The 17,823-nt window shown below is 43.3% G+C and overlaps 6 protein-coding genes across 6 annotated transcripts; 2 read left to right on the forward strand and 4 right to left on the reverse strand.

Moving 5' to 3' along the window:
- Positions 1-60: 60 nt before the first annotated feature.
- Positions 61-2,216, forward strand: CLUP02_03046 (emopamil binding protein; the record flags this gene model as incomplete). Its single annotated transcript, XM_049282073.1, has 9 exons — positions 61-277; positions 336-362; positions 415-551; positions 609-843; positions 904-1,015; positions 1,183-1,289; positions 1,404-1,653; positions 1,710-2,016; positions 2,079-2,216. The coding sequence occupies 9 exons, from the start codon at positions 61-63 to the stop codon at positions 2,214-2,216; spliced, it is 1,530 nt and encodes a 509-aa protein (XP_049139216.1).
- Positions 2,217-2,332: 116 nt separating this feature from the next.
- Positions 2,333-4,139, reverse strand: CLUP02_03047 (uncharacterized protein; the record flags this gene model as incomplete). Its single annotated transcript, XM_049282074.1, has 5 exons — positions 2,333-2,867; positions 2,903-3,192; positions 3,246-3,733; positions 3,791-3,833; positions 4,083-4,139. 5 exons carry the CDS (start codon positions 4,137-4,139, stop codon positions 2,333-2,335), a joined length of 1,413 nt encoding a protein of 470 aa, XP_049139217.1.
- A 1,006-nt stretch (positions 4,140-5,145) lies between these two features.
- On the reverse strand, positions 5,146-7,804 carry CLUP02_03048 (uncharacterized protein; the record flags this gene model as incomplete). Its single annotated transcript, XM_049282075.1, has 6 exons — positions 5,146-5,534; positions 5,604-5,902; positions 5,971-6,077; positions 6,140-7,511; positions 7,570-7,628; positions 7,706-7,804. The coding sequence occupies 6 exons, from the start codon at positions 7,802-7,804 to the stop codon at positions 5,146-5,148; spliced, it is 2,325 nt and encodes a 774-aa protein (XP_049139218.1).
- Positions 7,805-12,174: 4,370 nt separating this feature from the next.
- On the forward strand, positions 12,175-12,339 carry CLUP02_03049 (uncharacterized protein; the record flags this gene model as incomplete). Its single annotated transcript, XM_049282076.1, has 1 exon — positions 12,175-12,339. A coding segment is annotated over one exon (165 nt), but the record flags the coding sequence as incomplete, so codon positions are not given.
- Positions 12,340-15,671: 3,332 nt separating this feature from the next.
- Positions 15,672-17,203, reverse strand: CLUP02_03050 (uncharacterized protein; the record flags this gene model as incomplete). The annotated part of the gene is made up of 2 exons (XM_049282077.1): positions 15,672-16,775; positions 16,844-17,203. 2 exons carry the CDS (start codon positions 17,201-17,203, stop codon positions 15,672-15,674), a joined length of 1,464 nt encoding a protein of 487 aa, XP_049139220.1.
- A 251-nt stretch (positions 17,204-17,454) lies between these two features.
- Positions 17,455-17,751, reverse strand: CLUP02_03051 (uncharacterized protein; the record flags this gene model as incomplete). Its single annotated transcript, XM_049282078.1, has 2 exons — positions 17,455-17,606; positions 17,673-17,751. 2 exons carry the CDS (start codon positions 17,749-17,751, stop codon positions 17,455-17,457), a joined length of 231 nt encoding a protein of 76 aa, XP_049139221.1.
- Between the last annotated feature and the right edge of the window lie 72 nt (positions 17,752-17,823).

Raw genomic sequence — 17,823 nt, forward strand, 5'->3', positions numbered from 1 at the left:
AAAGTGTTACTCTACGCATGCACAAAGTCTTGAGATAATCACACTGAGCACCAGCCCAACATGGATAAGTCGACAGACGCCGCCTTTGCGCATCCTTACTACCCAGTCACCGCTGCCCTACCACACTATGTCACCAACAAAAACTCCGTTCTCAGCTTGCTCGTATTCTTCGGGAGCATAATATCCTTCGTCGTCTTTACGGCCGTCGCGGGTGCTAGAAATACCTATCCTCAGCTGAAAGCCTCGGACCAGCTTACCGTGGCTTGGTTTGCTCTTTGTGGGTGGTGCTCAGAACATTGCTCGCCCAACTCTGGCTAATCGCTTCATTCACGCAGGCGGTTTCCTTCACTGTTTCTTCGAAGGTGTGTTCGCGATTCTTCGGTTCCTCTCAGTCCAAGTCTAACGTCTCCACAGGATACTTTATCCTCAACCACAAGAGCCTGGCCAGTGACCAAAGTCTCTTCGGCCAGCTGTGGAAGGAGTATGCACTCTCCGACTCTCGCTACTTGACCTCTGATCCATTTATGCTCTGCGTTGAGTCCTTCACAGTAGTAGGTCGCACTGCTTCTTGGTATTTCGAAAGAGCCCAATGTTGACCAAGATTCCAGCTCGTATGGGGCCCCCTCTGCTGGGCCATCGTCATCACTACTGCCAATCGGAACCAGTTGCGTTACCCATTGCAGATCATCATGAGTGTTGGGCACCTGTACGGCGTCGTGCTTTACTACTCAACCAGCTTGATCGAGTTCTACTCCAACGGAGTATCGCACAGCAGACCTGAGTTCCTGTACTTCTGGGTCTACTACACTGGTTTAAATGCTCCTTGGGTCATTGTGCCTGCGAGTAAGTCAACATTTCTTCACCCCTCGTTCTTCCGTTGTTTCTGACGCCGTTCTGCCCTAGTTATTCTCTACCAAACCACGGTCCATATCAAGAGGCACCTCACAGACCGTGCGGACGTGGTGGCCAAGCTGAACAGGATTGATGGCATTATGGGCGACAAATCTTGGCAGACGTACGTGCCTAAGGACGAGGAGAAGAAGACAAACTAGCTTTATGGTAGCTGTATAAGTGGTGGTTTAATTATGCCGAACTGTCTTTGCGGTGGAGTAGATTCATAACACCACAAGGCTGATCCAATTAAAACATGTTCACCACCGTTCGATGACCACCGTCAGGCAGGCTCACACTCCTTCTCCATATGAACTTTTGGTTCTCGAACATTTCTGGAACAAATCGAGCGCGATTTGCAGCCTTCCCGTTCGCCATGTTGTACAGCCGCGCTCCTAGTGAGTGGAGTCAGCTATCCCAAATTGGTAGTTATAGAACGCACTTGAATAGCGACGCTGAAGAAATAGAATGCTCGCGATGTATATAAAGGGGAACAAATGTCCAGACATGAGGGAGACGAGAACATTCAACCTCCTCACTTTCAAGCATCTCACCCAAAATCTTGTCATACTTCACAATGCAATCCCTTAACTTTCTTCTCGCTGCCCTTGCCGCGACAGCAGTTAGGGCAACCTGTCTCCCATCATCCCATGGTTCCCCTGCCTTCCCGTCATCCATGATCACCTTCTCTGCCGGCTTCGAACAGCCACAGCCACCTCTGATCAAACCAGAGTATCAGGCCAGTTTTGTTCAGCATAAATGGTAACTTTTTCCCCGACCGGTAATAATGTTACATGCTTTCTAATCGCGAGAGCCAGGAATGCGAACCTATCCCACATCACGACTGGTTACATCGACAATTCCCCTTCCGATGCTTTCGTCCGTGTGGGCGAAGCCTACGAGGGTCAGATTTCGTGGTCGTTGTTTGACTATTCCAACGTTAGCGAGTCAGGCCTCGTGGACAACACGATGACGACGTATGGCCCGAACTCCACCGCCCCGAGCGTGTGGAGGGGTTATGTGAACTCGAATTTCCCCATCTTTCAGAGTGATATTCTGGTCGAAGCTGGAGCAGTCTACGAAGGACTCGTGCAGAGGGATTTCATCTCATCGCCTGTTGCCGCGGTAAGAGACCCCTGCTATCTCGATTCATCTCCCGTGAACCGTCGAGTTGACCATTTGTTCAGTGGAGCATCATGTACCAGGGTGCCATTCCGGTGACGGTCTACGTCAATGAATGCAATGTAGTCGTTGGCTACGACTACTTTGCCCCTGACTTGCGAACCCGAGTGATCATGGAGTTCTTCAATATTCAGGCAAAGTGAGCTTTGAACCACGTTTCCCCGGGGGCTTCGACACTCGCGCCATACATGTCCGGCTTGGCCTACTTGACTTCATTTCTTGATCCATAGAGGCTCCTGCCCGGTACACTGAATATATTTCAAATGTCGTCCCGTGCCATTTCCGCGTGCTGATATTCCCACAATTCTTGTAAATCCCTTTTGATTCTCCCAGAGACCGTGAACCCTTTTGTTGCTATTCTGTCAAGCAATCTCACAATCTCATCCCTTTGTAAAGACTGACTTGTGTTTGCTCCAGCCATTCGGAGAGAGAACAGGAGTAATACCCCCGGTATGTTGGAATATTCGAGGATTTGGTTCGACAGATCTACCACAGCGGTTACATGCGCCTCAATCTCATGTGCTGCTAGCGAGGGGATGTCTTGCCCCACCCAACATGCGTAGTAGGCATAGTTTCTAGACAAGAATAGTTGGAGAGCATTGTAGTTTGATAAAGATAGCATGCAATACGGATCACGGTGATCAAAATACGGTGTGATTTGGTCGTGCCAGCTGCAAAGTCGCTGCTGGAAACGTTGACCTTGCTCAGCTAGAGCGTGTATCGCCGGGTGCCCAGGTCGTAGTGTGTCCGGAATTGACTCGATACGGTCGAAGAACCTATCAATATTTTGAGCTCTGATTCATTTCAGTCAAGAATGCGGCTTGCTTACGCTTTACTAAAGGAAGAGATTTCGATCAGGAGGTCGAAGATTGCCTCTGCTTGACTTGATGGGTTTGCGACAAGATATCCTGGAGACTTTGACCACGGCTCCTGCGATAAAAATGTATCTTCGCCGTACAGAATCGCTCGGTTTGCCTCTAGCGATCTAAACGCTCCGAAGAGTCTCTTGTCAAGCTGACACGACTGACCCGTTGCTCCTACGCTCTGGATGATCCTAGCCGTCCCGTAGAGCATGTGTTTGGCCCACAGGTCTCCAGAAGTTTCAGTCATCAACTTCAACTACCAATCAGTAAACGCGATTCAAAAAGTGAGACATGGTTGAGATATTTCACCTCGAATAGCCCAAGAAGTAGCGTACACCAGAGAACTCCACCGCAGCGGAACGCGTTTGATACCTGCAGTCGAGCTCGGAGCGTCTTGACGGCTTCCCCGTATGACACAAAGGCAACGGTGTAAGGTGGCTGCTGCCCGCGCGAGGACTTGACTGTTGCGCGTCGGCTGGCTTCGAGTGCGCCAATCGCTGTCACTACTTGCCCGAGTGGCAAGCATGTTTGGGCCAGGGGTAAGAGGTCGGCAGCCAGGCCGCTGAACTCATCTGTAAACAGACAGCGCTTCATGAAGAGATCAAAATAGTCAAGGTAGAGTATAGCGCTGGGTATGTTGACGTGTGCCGGTAGTCCAGCGACTTGCATGCCTTCTTCGGAGGATCCGGGGCTGATGAAGTGCACTTCGGTCGTAGATGTGGCCTGAGGTAGGCAACGCTTCTTGGTTCGAGTACAGTACTCGCAGGGAGAACCGCCTTGACACTGATTTGTGATTGCTGTGTGTGAGTTCAAGTAACGCCATATGAGGGAATGAGCTGTGTATAGGTACCTACCTTGATACGCCTTTTGGCGCATGGCAGACAGCGAGTCCGTCTCCTGCGGTGATCCAGCGGACCGACCTCACGCTTGATCTTCATTTGAGTGTGCGGATATGAATGTTTATGTGTCAAAGTAGAGTTCCATCTCTCGAAGGCGGGATTCGAACAGGAGGTGCACAAAATAGTAGCGCTCTAGATGTCTCGGGAGTGGTCACTGGTGGCAGTGCGGACTTATACGAAAGCTCCACTGCCACCCCGTACTAGTAGGCAGCTTTACTCGATTTAGAAGTAATTGAGCGCAGTGGACCCTCAGCAGCGCCTGAAAGCGCAATAGCTGATCCCTCAACTGATCGAGTATACTCATGACGCTGCGAGACAGATACGGTTGAAACTTATTTACTGTTGAATACCCACCATCGGGCAAGCCCATGCGTTTTCAACATATGATGGACTGGGCTAGCATGATAATTGGAGGTCCATAGTACGTACTTGGAAGTTGGAGAAGCCAAAACCCCCCATCGGCCACCACCACCAAAACCCACCACATCCGCCCATGCTATCCATCGTCACCAACCACGACAAAACGACGATAGCTTCACAAAACAAAACTTCAAAAACATACAACACCAGATATTCGCTGGTCGTCACCGACCCAACTACTAATCCGGCCCTCATTGGCTTGTCTATGGGAGAGCGGACGGGATCCCGAATTTTCCAATGGGTATGGTCGTATGTGGTAGTCCTGAGAAAGAAGGAAACTTCTGAAGCTCAACTTGCGGTGATGCCCACTCGATCTCCATGAACCAATACTCAAGATCATTTCAAAAATGGTCCCAGCTCTCAATCAAAGCTAACACTTCGTTATTGAGTTTCAACCTCGGTTACTTATAGGCGTCGACGGTTTCCCCCAAGGTACCTTATGTCGTGGTTGAAGACCCATCTGCCGTTGAGGTGGGGAAAATGCCGCCGCTGTGTTGTCAACACACATGACACCCGCGCCTAGAGGCACAACTCACGGCAGATGGGAACGGCATTCGATGAACATAGAAACATCAAATTCAGTCGTCTTGGATTATCGGCAAGTCGTCGAAGAGCTTTCTTCGAGGAAACGCGTGCACGAGGAGTATGCCCTGCACGTTTTGGGGTTCACCTCCCTATGGCTTATTCCAGTAGATGGAAGACCAACGCTATAGCAGATCGGTGTTGGTTTTAAGGAGAACTCCTAGTATACAGCCAGACATTTTTGCTACACTTTCATGAGGCCCAGAGTGCTCTAAGTTATTAGTCCAAGCCGAGAGACGGTATGGGCACGTAGACAGGAAACGATGGCTTCAGCTTAGTGACAATATAGGCATTACAAATCCGACATCCTAAGCTATCTTCAAGTCTCCGAGACTTTGCACCAAGTTGTGAACATAATCCATGGTATTCTCGTCATACACCGTACCTCGGGTCTTGTCAAACGGCCCGCCACTTGGGCCAGCCGTGTTCAACTCGATTTGCGACTTATCCAGCATCAACTGAGCAAGCATCCAAAACTCCTTTGCGTGGCGTATGAAACCCAGCCGTCGCCACATTTCGTCGCACAGCAGGAGACCGGGTGAATTTTCAGCGACCCAGCTGTCGGCCTGGTCGTAGAGCGAAATCCATCGGTTCAGCCCCATCTGAAGGTGCCACGATCCGCTGTTGGGCGCGAGAGATACTTCGTAGTGGAAACCGAGGGTGTGTAATGCTAAGTTATACCGCGTAAGCGTCTGCCCTCGTTTGCGTGTAAACAACACCTGAAGTACTATGAAAAGTAAAGATTCAATTGAAGTAAGGTACATACCAGTGATGGCCGTGAACAGATTCAGCATGCTGAGACCCGCTAGACCTTCGCAAGTTTCTTCGTCGCTGAGGTGGTTGTTGTACATGGCCTCGACGAGATCGACGACCCGCATGTGAGCTTGTCTCGGTTCGCTCGAGGTCCAATTGTGTAGGAGGACGAAGCACTCTTCTTGAGAGGACGCTTGGAAGCAGGAGTCGGGACAGACGATACTCATTCTCATCTCGGCGACCACGAGTCTCGGAGGTGAGTTGTGGAAGATGACAAACGCACCATCGAGCAGGAAGATGTAGGTCCCGGTTCTTTTTGTCGCACATCAGACTCTGCTTGCCTTTTTGGGAACTCCATGCCTCCTATGTGGTAAACTCACCGAATAAGCATCTCCAGTAAGACAAACCTTTTCCAGCTGAAAGTGGAGGAATCATCAACCGGCAGCTTATGACGGGTAAGATCATCCAAACCGAAGTCTCTTGCTGCCTGAAAGTACGGTGGTCAGCTGGTAACGGGAGGACTATGTGCAAGATTTGCATCTAACTTACATCCAAGACAACAGCATACCTATCCCTCCGAATACGACGTTTACTCGGTTTCACACCCTCCCAATACTGTATCAGACAAACCAAGTAGGCAGCTTGGATCGCCTCGAGACGCCTATAGACCGCGTCATCGTCACATGAGACGGAATCGTTAACAGTGACAGACTCATCAAGAAGAACCTCGTCGAGGAAGGCGAGTTCTTCTACACTGTTGAACCAAATGTTGGCGTTCGCGCGGACGCTCGGCGACGGAGAGAGGCATGCTCCCAAGACGGCCATGGCGGCGATGAGCAAGGGTGATGCGTTGGAGGTCGAGAAGGATGGTTTGTGAATGATGGGGCAGTTGGGATACCAGCATGACCAGAATAGCTCGAGGTTGTCTCGTAGTCTTTGAGGGGAGAAGAAGTTGTGGCAGGAAAACTCGATGGAGCTGGACCAAGAGATGTCGATTTTGCTGCCTCTTGGTTTGCTGATGGTGATGTCTTTAAGCATTGCGACAATCTTGCACGTCAGGTCAAGAGACTCCCCCACTTGGAACCTGGAGAGTTGATCGTCAGACCGGTTATTGAGGCTGTATTGGGATTCGGTCGAGAGCGAGACAGAAGGGGTCTGGCTACTGCGCCATGATATGTTAGGCTCTGCGGTTAGGGAAAATACCGAGCGCAAGTAGTTGTCCCAATTGCGACCATCGCACCCGAGGTTTGGTCTCCGGATCTGCTGGAGTAGTAACTGTCGTTCTTGGAGCGAGCCACATTCGAAGGACTGCGCCAGACCCGCGAACTTGGTAAACCTTTTCATATAGTTAAAGTGATATTTGATCGTGTTCTGTGTCCGGGTCTCGTATGGGAAGTCGAATGTGGAGTAGACCAGGTCGGGAATGAGCAGGTCGGGCGCTTCTTCAGCATGGTAATGGAAGGGATCACCTAGGTCTAACTCGTCGGTCAGGGGTTCATCTAGATAGGTATCTAGAGTGCCGCCTCCAGTTGCAGGCATGTAAAATAAGTCGTTTCTGGAAGCGCGCGCATCGAGTGGTGTGGTCGGGACTGGAGATTCTTGGGCCATGGATCGTTCCGTCAGAGTACCTGATTTAGCATCGCTGCGGTTGTTGTCTGCCATAGGTGATGTATCCCGTTGTGTATCATGCGCAGCCAAAGTATCGTTCTCATCGCTGGCAATCTGTGCTGTATATGTGCAAGGCCTGTTGTCTTTTAGACAGGTACGACATGGCCACTGAGAGCTGCAAGCTCGCTTCCGATGACTGCAACGATCGCAGGCTGTCTTCTTCTTGCCTCTAGTGTTTTGAGGAAGTTGCGGAATCTCTACGTCGGCCCGAAGCCTCTCTTTGCAGGCCTTGAAATGACGCTTGAGAACGTCTCTGTTCCGAACGTAGTTGGGCTTTAGCATGGTCGTCCCTTCACACGAAATGAGCTTACTTGCCTGCGCCCGAAAGATTGCGAACAGAAATGGCAATTAAATGGGCGGTTTGTACTATCTGTGGCGGAGCCTAAACGTCAGAAATTCCAATGATCGAGCGTGGATGATGGGAGATTGGGCTTATATACGCATCACTTCGTGGCGTTGAAGATGTTCGAGACGTGTGAACTTTCGGTCGCACACTTGGCATGTGATGCCAGAGGTAGCAGAAGAAGACAGCGTGCCGGAAGCCATGATTGATTAAATTATCATTGTCGGGGATCATGGGGCGCCGAATAGACACTACGCGTGGGTGATCGGGGGTGATGGTTCTTCAAGGCAACATGTTCATGAAATACCGTTTGCTTCCCCAGACATTCCCCAATGTGGATCTGCGGGGAACCGCGCCTTGCCGGGAGGATCGGCAGAGAGGGGGCGTGAAGGGCCGGCTATTTCTGGCTACACTGTCTTTCGAGTGTGTATCTTTATTTCGGCACCTCACCTGAATTATGTTTCTTCGACATGAGCAGCGTGAGCTTGGTCAGAGACTCGAATGCAAGGCTTTTTGATCTGTTTCTTGTGCCTAACTTCAGTTGTTTAATACCACTACTTCATGCGATGCCTATGTATGGGCTGGTCTGGAGGATTCCCATTGTCCGAGGGAATCCATCTTCCCACCAAAAGCTAATGTCGGATTGGAAGTCCAATTCGACCGCGGCATACAGCCGACTGCGCAGGGGCCAATTGGGGGCCCTATTTACGATTATCATAGCCAGCCTAACCTACGGTTAGAACCTCCTTTTTATACCTACGTAGATATTTATATAGTTCAATTGATCTCTTCGTTAACTACGGTTCGAACTAACTACTTTATAATAGGGATACTAATACTAATTAGTAATTAAATTCTATTATCGTAAATTAGTAAGGTATCTTACTACGTAAAAAAGACGACTTTTTAATACCGTACGGGATAAGAAATTCGTACTAATTAACTTTATAAAAATAGATAAAAAAAGAGGTAATTCTTAAATACCGTACGGAATTGAGTAATTATAGCCCTTTATTACTTACGAGAGGTCGACGTTTATTATATTAAACTATATTAATTAATAGAACTACTTAAGTAACTAGCTTTTTACCGTCGCCCCGAGTAGCTTTTTTATTAAACGACTTTTTTATAGCTAGCCTACGATTAGAAATTAACTAATTAAATTAGTAAAAGTACGATATAAAAAAGCACCGTGCGATTAAAAAAGGGGATCTTTAAATATAAATATTCTTACTTAGTAGCGAAGGTAACCTTATAGGAGTTATTAAGCTAAGAGATTTATAATATATAGGAAAGTTTATTATTACGAAGATCTTATAAATACGACCTTAAGCCCGCGATCTAGACGACCTCCTCGTAGCTCTCTTAACTACCCCCCGGGTATTACTTAGGAATATAGTATAGGGGACGGTCTAACGAGGGAGGAGGGGATTTAGAGGTCTTAATAATATCGAGCTAAGAGTATTACGGATCTTAGAGATTAACCTAGGAAAAAAGCGGCTACCCTAAAGTAATCCTACGACCTCCTGCTAGAGTTATTATTAGCCTAAGAAAAGGCTAAAAAGACGAGGATCTGAGGGGAAAAGAAAAGAATCCTCTAGAGGGCCGCTTAAGGGCTTCTTTTTATACTAGCTCCCGGCGCGAGATTACTAATTTTAAGAAATTAACTAAGTAATAAAAGGGATCGCTAGTAAGCGATAATTACTTAACCGTAATTAAGCTACGAAAAAGACTACTTAAAAGATATAAAATAGGGTACCGAGAGGCTATAAAAAATAAGATCTCTAAGGTATCTGACCCCACTACGTACGAGCGATAAGTAGGCATTTTTAATAAGTCCTTAAAATATATAATCTTATAAAAAAGAGGGCTTAACTTTATTAACTATACTTAACGGCCTATACGGTTCTTAATAGCCTATATAGCTCTTTTACGAGCCGCCCGGCGTTTATTTTTAACTATTCTTATAGAATACCGCTTTAGAAGAGGTAGGTCGAGGAAGGAAACTATTTAAAGATTATAGAGAGCACGAGGCTTAAGAGGCTAGAAGTGTACGGGATAGCGGAAATTAGTAACTAATAAAAATCCCGAGACTAATTACTATATCTTCTTATAGTAATACAAACGTCTACCGCTACTATTATAAAAAGGAACTACTAAAACCTACCTTTTATACTAAATAAAAAGGAGGATCCTAGTAGGTACGATGGCTAGCGATCTAAAAGGGTAGTAGTAATTACTAAAAATAGTAAAAACGAGAGTAGTAATAAAACGGCGAGAGGAAGCGGGAATCTCCTAGACCCTGACAAATTCGTTAAGTAGTAAAAACACGGATTTACTACGACTAGCGCGCAGATTAAATATATCCTTATTAAGATTAAATACGCTAGTAATTACTAATATAAGTATAAACTAAAGTACGACCCTTAGCGAGTTAGGGTAAGGAAGAAGAGGACGAAACCCGATCCTAGATAGAATCCTAATCCCTTATAAATAGGTAAATATTAACCCGGACTATTAAGGGACGTAAATATATAGAATCGCGGATTAGCCTAACGGTAAGTAAATTAACGCGGTATTAATCTATTTAACTAAAGTCTACGAAAAAAAGGGGCTATAGGGGTAACCCCTATTTTATAAGATCGTAAATAACCTTAGTTACTAGCTAAACGAATAGTTCGCGAGCGCAAGCCTAGGAATTATAAAAGCTATTAATAAATTCCTCTACGGGCGAGGGGTATTATTAGCGTAATTATAATTACGAGAGCTATACGAAATACTAATAGCAATAATTATAGAGGAGGAATTCGTATTATAAAACTAAGTATAAATCGATAGAGCGTATAATCGTTTTAACGAATTTAGAAAAAAGGTAAACGACCCAGATTTCCTCCTTATAATTACTAATAGAAATCTATTATTATAAAAGGATATACTGGGGCAAAATATAGTACTAGAAGTACGATAATCGATAATTCTGCTTATTTTAATTTATAACTCGATACCGCTACTAATACGAAATTCGGCGCCGATCGGCTAATAAAAAAAGAAATAAACGACCCGAAGTTACTAATAGTACGTAGCGACATAGGGATCGTATATAGAGACTAAAAATCTAGCGGTAAATACGAGGCAATTTATAAACTTTAAAAAGATCTTTTTAAAAAAGAAATTATACTCTAGGGGGAAGTATAAGGTCTTATAAAAAACCCTAACGATATTTTACGATTATTACGAAAAAGTCGGAATTAGGGAATACTAGTACTATTCGGTAATTAATATCGTACTCGTAGGCAAAGCCTCTAATTATTATTACGAAGCGGTGCGTAATTTTAATCAAAACGACTTTTTTAGTATAATTAACGTAATCCGAAGCCGCTTCGAGACCTATAATAAGAACCTAGAGCTTCTATCTAAGCTATGAGCAATTTTTTTTATATCTATAGCTAAGATAATAGAGGGTAAATCGTAAGTAAAGATCCTTAAAGAGCTTATCGATCGAATTAATAAGCTAGCGAAAACCTAGTTAAATAAGGGGATAAACGAGCGGAAAGTCGGATATTTTTATACTATAATCTAGCGTATATTAAAAGTAAAGATTACCCTATACTAAGTACCTAAAGACTACGAGACGCTCTACTCGAAGCTAAGATCTAGCTTTAATATTAAAGCGAGAATACTATACTAAACCTATTTCTAAGTATACGACGGCCCTTATTAGTAATATTAGGTCGATCGAACGTATAATAAGAAAGGAAAAGAGGCTAGATATAGTAATCGCTAATAAGGAGGCCTAGATTCGTTAAATAGGTAGAGATTTAACTTATAGGTAGGGTAATAAAAAAAGTAATATTATATTTATAAAAAGGATAGATATTAGTTAAGTAACTACTCTAAGGAAGAGCGTACTAAATCGTACGAATAATATAAAAAGTTAAGGGTAATAAACGGTAAAACTAGCCCTCGTTAGTTTAACTAATTCCTTATTATATATAAGGGCAGATCCGGGGGTATAGAACCTAGCGATAGTAACTAAAGTAGCGGCCTAAAGTATATACCCCCTATAAGAGATTCGGAAGATAAAGAAGATCTTACCCCCTATATTAACGAATTAGATTACGACGAAATCGACGATATTAACTACTCTTTTTTCGCCCCGTTAGCCTTTAGAGGATATACGAGGCTAAACGAATAAAGGGTAGTAGAAGCTCTTAATAAGTAGGCTTTTATCTATAGATAGTAAGAGAAGGTCCCTTAGATAACGGATATAAAGGCGGCTAAAAGGGTAAATTTAATAGGGCCGAAGCCTATTTTCTTAACGATTAAAAAAAAGACACTATCTCTCTCGATATTTAAAAAAAAGGAATATAGTACTAAGCAAATCTAAAGGTAGCTAGAAGGGTCCTTTTTATATTACTTAGATCCCTCGAATACTAAGCTTATATAGGTATTTTACGCGAGCGAAAGGTACGGCCTAGATAATTTTTATAGGATTATCCTAAATACTAGGGTATTATAATAGTTAACTAGAGGAAAAGGGTAATTCTAAGTACTATAAAAGATCGTACTAATAACGCTTAATACGTTAACGACGGGTATTACGAGGATTAGTTTCGGCCTAAGTAAAGAAATCGTCGCCCTGGGTATAATAAAAGTAGAGACGTACTTCGGAACGATAACTTTTTATATTTTGCCCGTTAATACCCCATTTCTCTTATATTTAAAAGACATAGATTAACTAAGTATTATATTTAATAATACGAAGAACAAAATCTCTAGCGATAAGTACTTCGAGGTAGTCGAACGACGATAGGGGCATGCGTTTATAAAGCTTACTAATAATATAAAGTCGATTAATTACCTAACGAAAAGTAAGCTTAAAAAACTATATTAGAGATTCGGGTACCCGTCGGTTACGAGGCTATATAACTTCTTAAAGTAATTAAGTAATAATAATATCGAAATAGGGGCGCTAGAGTAGTTAATAAAAGTATATTACTAATATTAGATAAATGCGCAGAGCCTACGTAAATTTAAGTTTAAATTGCGTAATAATCTTAACTTTAATTAGGAAATAGTTATTAATATCTTTTACTTAAATAGTCGGCTAGTACTATATATAATCGACGTATTTATATCTTTTTAAATAAGGTAATTCCTCTAGGATTTATAAGTAAAGATAGTGTGGGCAGCCCTACGAAAAAGCTAGATCGATATATATTAGGGACCGCTAGACGGTATTAGAACCGACGTTAGTACTAGCTTTAAGTTAGTAGAATTTAGGGATAATACGACGGCCTATAGTATATAGATAAAAGTCGTGCTCGTTAAAGCGTACTATAGTATTAAAAAGGTAGAAAGGGTATACTAATAGTTAAAAAGGGCGTTTAGAATTATTAAAGAGGAAAATCCGGATTCTACTAATAACGAATACCTCTAGATAGCACTTAAATACTATAATAATACTATAGGGCCTAACGGACTTATACTAACGCTATTAGTATTTAGAGCATATCTAAGAACGACCTTAGCCTCGCTACTATTACTAAGCGTAAGTTAATAAGCCTAAGTAGTTAAAAAAGTAATATAGGCACTGCGCGAGGTAAGCGTAAGAAGGTAAGTTAATAAAGTAATTGCTACGCGCAATAGGCCCGATATAGGGGATAATCTAAATATACTACTAAATTCGGATATATAAGTATAGTACGAAATTACCTAATAGTAGACTAGGCTATATAAGTTAATTTCTATTAATAAGCGCTCTTATATAGTCGCGAGAGATCGCGACTAGCTACTCGAAGTATTAATTATAATAATTAAACCGTACTATATAGATCCTAATAAGGTAATTTTTAACTTATAAAAAGAAGAAGAGCTAGGGGAAACTATATAACCCGCAGTAGAGGTATAAGAAATTATCCTCGACGAAATCGTCGTAATAGTACTAATAAACGACAAGGAAGAGGATATTACTAAAAGGGTACTAATACTACTAATAAGACGTTATAAAAGACTACAATAGCAAGCCCTAACGCGGTAATTTATTACTAGCGACGAGGTAATTAATACTTTTTATATAGTAAAAGAGAAAGCCGATTTCGAGCTAATAATTAAACTACGTAAGGAAGGCGTAATTATAATTACTAAAAAGCCGTATAAGGGATTAGATCTTATCGAAGTAGATACTCTTTATAATCGAGGGGTCTATCGATTTATCCTATACGACCTAGAAAAATATATAAACCTCCGTATATTTAAATTATAAATAGTTCGTAAGATTAAAGAGAAAGGAATACCCTAGCCGTACGAGAAGTCTAGATACGTAATTTAGGGGTATAGTAATATCGAAAAGGCGACGCTACTTATATAATTACTTATTATATAGTGCTATAGCTAACGATTAATAATAGTACTAATAGCATCGCTACGGAAGAAGGGATACGAGATTTAGAGCTATAATATTACCTAGGCCTATACCTAATCGGCTATAGGGCTTATAAGGAAAATCCTAGCCTATTTACCGAAGGAAATAGCTAGTAAGTACTTAGAAAGTACGATTATTAAAGTGCTTAAGCTACTATATAGGCTCGTAAAATCGGGTACTTATTAATAAGCTACTTACTACGATTTTTATATTAATTAACTATTAATAGTTATTTTTATATACGACCCGTACTTATTAGTCGCGGAGTATAAAGGTAACTAATTTAGGATCGTTAGAATATAAACCGACGATATATTAGGCCTATGCGATATTAACTTTATAAAGAAGGAGGATAAGGAGCTTTAAAAAGCGGGCTTTATAATAAAGCTAAAAGAGGTCCTTATAATAAATACCCCCTTAGTATTTAATAGCGGGATTTTTATAATTAAAGGGGAAACCGTCGTTTTTTAATAAAAGGGGTAGGGCGAGAAAATTAACCTCGTCGATCCGAACGTAACTAACGTTAAGAAGCGGTATAAGGCTAAGCTTATACGAGGGGTATATATTATAAATATTTATTAGCCTAAAATAACTTTTAATTATATTAAAGTAGCGTAAACTATAGATTTAACTAAACGAGACGTCGAGGTACTTAATAAGCGGCTTAAATAGTAATAAATAAATCTCGATCGAGGTCTCGTTTACTACCTAATCGACCTTACGACTAATAAGCTCTACGTTTTTATTAATAAGTTATTTACGAATAATAACGACCTTACTTCGTAATTAGGGTATATTATTATCTTAGTTAATAAGAGTATAGACGAGAGCGAATTTACTATATATAATAATATAATCTACTACTCGTTAACTAAAAATAAATAAGTAATAAGAAGTGTACTAGTATTAGAGGTTTATAGTATAATTAACGGTATTAACCTCTCTTATGCGATTTTAATAATACTAAGGAAGATTACCGATTAAATTAGCTTTTTATTTATTCTAATAGTTATTTATATAGATTCCTACTCGTTATACAAATGCCTTATTAAATTAAGAACGACGAAAGAAAAGAGGCTTATAATCGATATTATAGCCCTTAGGTAATTATATAAAAGGCGCGAGATACTCGAGATCCGTTAGATTAATAATAAAGATAACCTCGTAAACGCTTTTATAAAAGTAGTATTAAATAAGGGATTAGAGTAATTCGTAAGTAGTAGAAAAGTTATTATATAAATAGAGAGATAGGTTATACAAAAAGAGTAAAGAAAAGGGGGAAAAAGAGACGACTTAGTAAACGGGCCCGAGGTCGAATTATACCTCTAACCGTAGTAGTTAAATCGATAAAAAAAAGAGAAAGTTAGTATCGGATTAGAAGTCTAATTCGACCGCGGTATATAGCTAACTACGTAGGGGCTAATTAGGGGCCTTATTTATAATTATCGTAGCTAGCCTAACCTATAGTTAGAACCTCTTTTTTATACTAACGACGCAGATATTTATATAGTTTAATTAATCTCTTCGTTAACTACGGTTCGAACTAACTACCCTATAATAGGGATACTAATAGAAATTATATATTTCGACCGTGGCTAAGTTCTTCCCTACGCAGCTTCTGCTTCCCATGCCGAACTGTAGTTGCGTCAGCCACCTTTTGCTGCCCTCTCTGATTGCCACATAGGGAGGAGATTTGGACGTGTTCTTACCGTTATTAAATGGGAGTTCCAATACTTGATCTTTTCTTCATAGTTTGCATCAGTCGCAATCCATCTCTCAGGCTTCCACTCATCGGCATCTGGGCCAAATATTTCCATCGACCTATTCATCGAAGCGGGACTTATGCCACAGACCGTGCCTTCCGGCACTGCCACTTCATCTAGTTGCAAGCCTCCGGGACCAACCACGCGGGGAAGTTGATACTGAATGGAAGGGTGCAGTCTCGTACTCTCTTTGATGACGGCGGATAGGAACGGCAGTTTGGACGACTCTAAGAACTCAATGTCTCGCCCTGTCTTTTCGAGTCCCAAGGAGCAATACGCTTCATCGATCTCTGCCTGAAGCCGAACTATCGCTTCGGGATGAAGAAGAAGCGAGCCCAGCGTGGACAGAATGCCAATAGTTGTCGTATCTGCTCCGGCGCCCAGAATATTGACGCCTTCCATCATTACATCGCCCTTTGTGACCGGCTGCCCTGCCATGTCTTTGGCGTCGATGAACAGCTGTAACATATCTCGCCGCTTGAGACCAAGGCCATTTCGGTAGCGCTCGTCAACGCGGACCTCTAGCCAGTCCACAAATCTGGAGAAGGCCTGGAGCCGTTCGCCGCCAAAGGACCTAAGGGCCCACTGCGCGATGCGATTGTTGAACCACGCCATTTGGAATGGCACGTTGCCCATGTTCGCCATGAGCCAAAAGCCATCGTGGATTGACCGGATGATACCGTCAACATCCTTTCCCTTCTCGATGAAACCGATAGGGCCGCCCAAAGCCAGGCTGCCAACCACGTCAAAGGCGAAGTAGTTTGCCCACTCATCCATGCGAACCGGAGCATTCCTATCGGCAAACTCTCCCATTTTCTGCCACATAGATTTTGAGACATCTTGTATCAAGGGCTCCATGGATTGAATAGCAGTCATGGAGTACCCGGACGAGACGCGAGACCGCAGATGCCGATGAGTCTTGATGTCCCTGACAGCGAAGAAGCTCATACTCATGTTGGGAACCGTCCACGTGTCGTACCATTTGCTCTGTAAGTTACAGTCAGATAACAAAAGCCAATGATGGACAGCTTCTGATCAGAGCTTAGGTTCCTGACCTTGACAACTTTCTGACCATGGCCGTATAGTGCTTTTAGACCGGCTTCATCGACAATGCTCAGCTCGTTTGGGGCAATGCGGACGACGTTCCCGTACTTCCGATGCAATAGGACAACGTATTGATGCCATGTCCCTCGAAAGTACTTGTGGGATCTCCAGGCCTCGCTGAAACGGGCCAGCCATGGCCCCGGGACACTGCTGAGGGGATGGAAGAAGACATTGTATATGATCGAAGAGGACCAGAGGAGTAGAACAACCGCAAACACCATCGCATGACTCCAACTACCCATGACGTCTCTGGCAGAGGACATGTACCCATCACGTGGTAGGCTCGGAAACTGAGTTGTAAACAAATTCATGTTTGTTTACTGCGTGAATAGGACTGATAAGATTTAGATATATCGCTTAACCTCAGATGGATGAGTCCGTTTGATACCAAATTAGGGGTTTCCTTTGACAGCTTCATGATACTGCTGCGCGAGTACACCATGAACTTATATGGAGAATTCGCTCTGTGAAGTACTCTCCACTGGATATGGTTGACCAGCCATAGTGGCTTTTCTAGTAGCATGTTACACAGGAACCTATCGCCAGAGGATTGGTGCGAGATTCAAAGCGTTCCCGGTGGGGTGTAGAGTTTGCCGGCAAGCATAATGAAGAGACATCGGAGCAAACTCCACACCCCACGGAGAACGCTTTGAATCCCGCACCTGATTTTTTTCAATCGATTGACGCCAACTGCAAGAGGCTTCGGTGACTGAACTGGCAGCGACAAGCACAGTGGTGAGAGTTTACCGGTGCCCCGCACTCGGAGATAGTTTCACTTACACGGGCAGTAGAGCGGCGGTTTCGATGCGGAGTTGTGTGGGGAAAATCCCGAGAGGGTGTGCTGCATCGGCAGGCTCATGACCTCGGCCTCGGGATTGGGGCGGATGTTGTAACCGCAGGTAGAGGATGAAGCATTTGAAGTATGTTCAAT

Source organism: Colletotrichum lupini, chromosome 2, assembly GCF_023278565.1.
Source record: "Colletotrichum lupini chromosome 2, complete sequence".
Classification (NCBI taxonomy): Eukaryota; Fungi; Ascomycota; class Sordariomycetes; order Glomerellales; family Glomerellaceae; genus Colletotrichum; species Colletotrichum lupini.